At 35.2% G+C, this 7003-nt stretch overlaps 1 protein-coding gene across 2 annotated transcripts; it reads right to left on the bottom strand.

The window, feature by feature from the left end:
* Positions 1241-6733, bottom strand: LOC105173279 (cationic amino acid transporter 9, chloroplastic). 2 transcript variants are annotated; one of them, XM_011094972.2, is made up of 9 exons: positions 6434-6733; positions 5452-5858; positions 4341-4517; positions 4009-4233; positions 3740-3916; positions 3278-3514; positions 2076-2165; positions 1815-1975; positions 1241-1316 (listed from the first exon to the last, which is right to left on the bottom strand). In XM_011094972.2, the coding sequence occupies exons 1-8, from the start codon at positions 6687-6689 to the stop codon at positions 1829-1831; spliced, it is 1716 nt and encodes a 571-aa protein (XP_011093274.1). In that variant the 5' UTR covers positions 6690-6733; the 3' UTR covers positions 1241-1316; positions 1815-1828. The 2 variants fall into 2 exon arrangements, with proteins under 2 accessions (XP_011093274.1, XP_011093273.1); XM_011094971.2 differs by lacking the exon at positions 1241-1316 and having other exon boundaries at positions 1579-1975.

The following is a 7003-nucleotide window of genomic DNA, read 5'->3' as shown; positions in this document are numbered from 1 at the left end:
TTGTACTTCATCTCTCATTTTTTCCAACTCCCATTCTTTCCCAAAGGAACTCTAGCTTGATTTCCACTCGATTTTCTCAAATTCACTGATAATTTTATGTTATTCACTAAATTAAAATAATTTTCCTCATTTTTCTTCAAAACCCATTTGAAATTTTTGAGTTCTTAGGCCCAAATCCCCAAAAGTGTAGAGCTCTCAAACCTTAATCATGATCTGGGCAAGCATGAATTTTTCTACCTAGATTGCAAGGAGTCCATGATGTTAACAGTGAAAGCTTAAATCCACAATTGCAGAAGAATAGAGATTAGGCTTTTGAAGAGTTTTGCGAATGAGAAAATTTTTTCCCCAATTATCTCTAAAGTAAACCTTCAAGCTTGAACAAAAATGGTGGAAATTGATTCTTTTAATCAATTTTATTAAGTAAGCTCCAAGGTGGGAAGGAGGTTTTGTTTCCCTCCAATGCTGCCACCATCAATTCTAACGAAAAATCTAATGTGTAGGGACCAAAATTGTTAAAAAAATCAGTTTGATGACTAATATTGTCAAGCTCAAAATTTTAGGGACCAAAACTGAATAAGTGGCTAAATATAGGGACCAAAATCGTAATTCTCCCGACTAATGACTATAAGCATAAATTCCCTATTAAAGAAGAAAATCAAAAGTAAAATATCAATTACCTCATTTAATCTTGATTGGTTCAAAATTCTTAGTAACATAGATAAAGTAAATACATCAAAATTGATTAGAAACATGATACAACATTTTGAGAAGATGTAAATATTAAATAACGAATACGAAAGATGACATTGAAATTCAAATGCCAAGCAAATGGGATATACTTAATAATTTTATCGAGAAAACCCAAAAAATTCATGAAAACAACACGAGCACTTCTCAATGCTAACAAAATAGAACAAGTAAATGAATAACGAAATCATGTCTTTACATAACCATTTATTTAGTTATACTTTTATTTAGCATTTCAACTTTTATCGAATAGAAAGCTTTTACAATAATAATTAAAAGTTCAAACTCATTAAACTTAACGAATAGAGTCTTTTCATTTGTAAAGTACTTATTAAATTTTAAAACAATATTTTTTAATTTATGACATACTTTAATTATATTTTACTTAATTAATTTTTTAATTAATATAATTATTTTATAGAGATAATAAACACGTTGCACGTGGTTCTTACTAGTTACAAAAAAAAAAAAAGAATAAATTACAAGAAGCTACCTGAGGGGTGTTTCTAACCTGCTCTGTGTTTAAAGGAGTATACCCTTGAAATTAACGGATATAGAACAAATACTTCCTACAATGAGTTATCACAAGAGGATATTTGTTAGACGTCCATTAATTTCAATAGAGTATTTATAACTTTTCAAACAATAAGAAAGTATTTGTAATTATGGCAACCCAAAGATCCCATTGTAATTTACCCATACTCGGCAGTTATTTATTGTTATCTATTTTCTTTTCAACATCTTTTCCCAGACAAAAAGAAAACCTAAAATTCACCGGATGAAAAAATCAAGTTTTGGCAGACTAAAAAAAATCAAAATCCAAGCAGAATATGGGTGTCTGAGCTGCCTGTAAATTCCTCCAGCAAAAATAGACAACTTTCCCAGTCTCCATCTGTAATAAAAAGCTAGAGTTCTGCAATATATACACACAACTCTATCCTCTGACCTCTTATTAGGTATAAAGTGACTTTTCTATTTTCCATGTCAGTGTGGGGAAACTACTTCATCAATCAATGTTTCAGATCCCCAGAGAAACTTACAAGAAAAATAATAATAGATGAACTTACATTAACAGGTCGAACTACGGAGCTTCTTCAGCAGGTGCTCGGTGGTAAACAATTGAAGCATTTGAACCTAGAGGATCCGCATGATACTGGCTGTAAAATGCATAAACACCGACTGTAACAATGCTGAGGACTACAAATCTCACCCATGCTTCATAGTGCAGCTGCAGAACAAAGCAGAAATCAGAATAGATTACATAGTTTTCCAACTGCAATTCATGGTTATACGGAGCTAGGGTTTAAAAATTGATGAACTGGAATTACCTGAGCGAACAGAAAAATGTTGAAGAAAATGCTAACAGATGGAATAATTGGAACTCCAGGACATGAAAAACCTGGTGGATCAGTGTAGACCTGCAAAAAACCAGTGAACTATGTAAATCAAAGAAAAATATTATAGACATTGTCAACAAATATAATTATAAATTTGATTCTGTTTTTGGCTGCAAATCATTAGATGCCTAACCACCGCCCAGTCACAATACCACGAATTCGTGATCCATGCTGTACAAAGATCAGCATTGGCATGCCAGTTGGAAAACAGCTTCTATCACTTTCTACCAAGGTATTGATGGTAATTTTCAGATCTCATAGAGCAAAATGCAGTGCATTAACATAGAATCAGAGTCAAGTGAGTGATGAATCTTGAAAATTCAATATGCACTGTGGCGAACAAAGGAGATGATGATATTTTGCACATCAAAGAACAGCATAAAAGAGAGACAACTCTGTGCGCAGAATATAGTTATATGCTGCATGTCCAAAATAAACTACCTCTAGTTGGTCAACCAATCATCATCTTGTTGAACAACTTCAACGCTCAAATTGTAACTTTTCTTATGACTTTTTGTTAATTTGAACTTGAATTTGAATGGGGGAGACACTTAACTGTCCAGTGCCTTGCATCTTGTACTCTCACTTATTGATTGCATAAGTTGACTGACAAACTAGCCTGCTGACTCATTAGTTTCATATTAATCCAAAGACTTCTTTTTTTTCATCCAAGTCCTTGTTTGTGCCTCCCATACTCAAGGGATCCTGTAAATTATGTTTTACAAAATTTAAGTTAGAAAACTGAACTTCATTTCACCCTCGTTTTTAATCACTCACCAGCCATGCTGAAACGAGCTACAACATCCTCACCCCCTTAACCCCAGACATGCCATCACAGAGTATCTCTAGTCTTGACACTGCACAGAAAGTTACAGCAACAAGCCCAAACAAAATGTAGTTCAAAGCATTGATACAAAAAGTTCGGAGTGCCTATGCCCAGTTGTATATTACAAAGGTGTAAAAAGTATTTCGTAACATCAGCATGTGATCATGTTGTTTATAGATGTGAACCTAAAGAAATTGCAAAATCCACACTTTTACTTCACTTTCTGAATCAAATTGAAGATAAAAGCATGCAACTTCATCAAAAATCTAATGAAGCATCATTTGGATGTCAAGTTGAAGAAACTTACTTGCCGTAGATAAAGAGCTCCAGCAGAAAAAATTGCAATAACAGCCGCCAAAATCAGAAAAACAAATGAAGCACCATAACGGAAAAGAACTCCTGCTGCAAAACCACAACAGGCAATTGTGAAAAGGCAAATGATGCCTTCTCCTCTTCTAGAAATCCTCCTGGTAGAAGCCTGACTTGAAGTCTTATCCTTCCAGCGGAGGGTCAACACGCATGCTGAAACAACTGAATACCCTGTCTGAATAAAACCTCATCATAATTAGACTTTCATAAGGTGCTTTTTAGAATAAAAGTTTATCAAGTATAACAACTTTAGATCTTTAAATGCTCATGCAATTTCCAAGATTACAGCCACAAAATATTATGCTTCATAAAGCAAAAGAAAAACAAAATAAAAAAAGAAAGAACTGTTTCCTGCTCTTACCAAGTTAAGAAATAGAAATGAAATATGAAAAGAACATACCAAGGTTCCAACTGATAGAATATGTGAGAGCACGCGCACATTTAGAAGTCCTGCCAATATGCTGGCAATAAGACCAACCCAAACTTGAGAATGAACTGGGGTATGTCGTGTTGGGTGTACTCTGGCAAATATAGCTGGTAGTAAACCATCCCTTCCAAGTCCAAGATACAAGCGAGACTGCTAAGAATAACCAAGCAATCACTTGCTGACCACAGCAAAGATCCAAATAACTCACTTGTTGCAGCAGCTTAAGACAAAATCCAATTTACCTGAACATAAAGTCCAACTAAAAGAGTGGTTGTAAGTCCAGCAACAGCACCAAAGCTGATAAGCACAGATACATATTTCAAGCCCCTCGACGTGAAAGCTTGGGCCAAAGGTGCATCTTCCCCAAGATATTGGTATGGAACCATTCCAGTAATCACTAAGCAAACCCCAATGTACAATGCAACACACACCAGGAGGCTACCAATTATGCCAAAAGGTAAGTCCCTCTGAAGCATCAAGTTCACAGAGTAAGAATTGAAGACAACATTTTAGAGTCTTAGCAGCCAATTACAAAATTAAAACCATGACATGTCAATTATCTTCTTTAATTCACCTGGGGTCTCTTGGACTCTTCAGCAGAATTAGCAACTGCATCAAATCCAACATATGAAAAGAAGACCACTGTTGCTCCGGTCAATATTGAGTTAAAACCATGTGGGGCAAAAGGAGTCCAATTTGAGACATCAACCTCAAATGCACCAACAATGATGATGAAAAGAACAATGAGCACCTATAGAGAATATCTTGTTCCGTCAGCCATATGGGTCCCCATAATGTAGTTAGTTTTAAATTAAATAGGTTAAATAGGAAATGCCAGAGAGCTAATCTCTCATGCATTCATTAAAAATATTTTTCACAAAAAGATGAAATATGAAGCACTAAAGAAGATGTATCACTGTGCTATTTTAATGATCATGTATTGTATTTTTACTAAAAACACTACACATTAGTTATTTCACTTATAAACCAAGTTCAGAAAGCAACAAATGGAGCTATCTGTGGAAATTTTATTGGAACCTCATTCATTTTTCAGTGGTTGGTCTGAGTGTAGCTTCAGTATAATATCCATTACTTGCTCATATAAGTGAACCTTCCATAAAATTCTTTTAGAACAGTGTATTGAAAAGAATGATATTAATATTTAGTTAAGCATTCATGTACTTCAAGACCTTAGAAAACTATATCTAAACAAGAGCACTAAAGAAGCATAATCATTTGATCAAACTCCAAATCATTATTTTTTTTAAGGAAACTAGAATGAATAACTTATGCGCACATTATAAGGTAAACTTAATAGTTTTATTGAATTTGGTCTAAAGTTCTTAATCATCAGAAGAATTCAAGGACAGCCTAAAGTTCTAGTTTGTGTGTGGTAAAATAAAATGGATTAGATATTTGACCCAAACATGCACAAATTAAAGCATGTTGATGCATCCTAACCGGTCCCAACAAAATCTCCAAACTGCTTAGAGAATTCTGTCAATAATCTGAAACTTCTGGTTCAGTCAGTCACATGTGTTAATAAGTACATAATTATCAAAAGGAATGCAAAATAAATTCTATTGAATTAATTATTAGTATTCAGAAGCTTTAATTTTCTCTCCTAGTTTTCATTCAAGCAAAGTTTAGAAACAGAAGAAGAAATTGTAGGATGTGAAGATAACCTTTGTCACTGTCATGATTGAATTTAGTATTGAAGATTCTCCAACACCCCAACACAGAACTACAGTCAGAAGCACTAGGAGAATAGGAGCTAATATATTAATGGATAAAGCTCCAAGAACTTCTTCACCATGCCCAACCCAGCTTGGAATATTATCCTTAAGGAAGGGAATCAACTCTAGGACAGTAACCACATAACTTGCTAAGCTACGTGCTATGCTAGCAGCAGCAATATGATAGTCAAGCATCAACTGAGCAAAGACAAGAAAAGCAGTGAGCTCGTTGAAAGCTGAGTATGTGTACATGTATGCTCCCCCAACTACTGCCGGAAAGCGAGAAGCTAGCTCAGCATAACACAGTGCATTGAGAACACAAGATGCTCCAGCTATGATGAAACTAATTGTAACCCCTGCATTTGAAAATCATGAGAGGAGTTAAAGGCATTAGAAAAGATGATCAGTCATTGACAAGTTCAAACAATGTTATTCAATTTCTCCACAAGAATTTCATCTTAGAAGAGATGATTAAAGGGGTGAATCAAATTGTAAAGAAAAATCACTAACTTCTTTTATCTTATTTTAAATGTCCAGAAAGCTCATGAAATCATCACGTCCCAAAGCTTAAAAGTAGGGATATCAGATAAGTACTTCAAGGATCAGTCAACTGAGCTCCTCTACCACCATAAAGTATTTTCAGTAGTAAATAATTGAATTTCCCAGAATATCGAAGACATAGAGTAATAATTAACCGTCAGGTTCAGAACATCCTCATATGCAAGATCAATTAAATGTGAACTTAAAGCGAAGCTCATTTCCAATAAGTAATATCACAATAAATAAAAATGATGTACTTCTATATATCGTACCAATACAAAGTGTCTCACAGCGAAGTATTAAATGTTAGAGGCCGCTCAGTAAAATACAAATTCCCGTTGCAATCAACAGAGAAAGAAACGAAAACGAAGTCAAAATCAAAATCACCAACCGGGACCAGCGTCGCGAGCAACTGTGCCGGTGACGACGAATATACCAGCGCCAATCGATGCGCCAATGCCCAGTAGAATCAAATCTAAGAGGCCTAGCCTCCGGACGAGGCCGTCGCCGGAGCTCGTACGGACAGAGGTTTCCACAGCCGGAGACAGCGGTTTCGACCGAAGAGCGGACGACCAAAAACGAGAGAAGAAGGATGACGCCGAGGACGATGAAGATGACGTCATCCCGGAGCTCAGCTCAATCCTCATATGCGGGAGATAAGAAGAGAGTGAGAAAGTGAAGAACGAAATATACATATATACGTGCACGTCTGTTTCTATATATATATATAGCTCTGAGAATGTACAATTAATGATGCGTGAGGTCCAATGTAGACACAGGTGTACAAACAACGGTCTGTAGTTGATTTGAACTCTCTCTGATGTCTCTTTGTTTGAGTTTTGGCGGTTTTACACGTTTTACACGTGACATCAGATTAAGCCATGTTTGTCTTTTCTCTCAAAATTGTCCTGTTTTCTTTATTTATTTGTTTTGAAATTGATTTAGAAACCTAAATTACAAT

The sequence above is a fragment of the Sesamum indicum genome, linkage group LG11 (assembly GCF_000512975.1).
Source record: "Sesamum indicum cultivar Zhongzhi No. 13 linkage group LG11, S_indicum_v1.0, whole genome shotgun sequence".
Taxonomy (NCBI): domain Eukaryota; kingdom Viridiplantae; phylum Streptophyta; class Magnoliopsida; order Lamiales; family Pedaliaceae; genus Sesamum; species Sesamum indicum.
The sequence above is the reverse complement of the archived record's forward strand: the minus strand, read 5'-3'. Positions and strand labels throughout refer to the sequence as shown.

Bases quoted from the DNA above. Each gene is read 5' to 3' on its own strand.
- LOC105173279 (XM_011094972.2), bottom strand. From the start codon at position 6,689: ATGAGGATTGAGCTGAGCTCCGGGATGACGTCATCTTCATCGTCCTCG. The intron at 4,518-5,451 runs GTTATCTTCACA...TATTCTCTATAG, and splicing joins CAATCATGACAGTGACAAAG to GTGCTCATTGTTCTTTTCAT. The intron at 1,976-2,075 runs GTAATTCCAGTT...TTTGTTCTGCAG, and splicing joins ACATTTTTCTGTTCGCTCAG to CTGCACTATGAAGCATGGGT.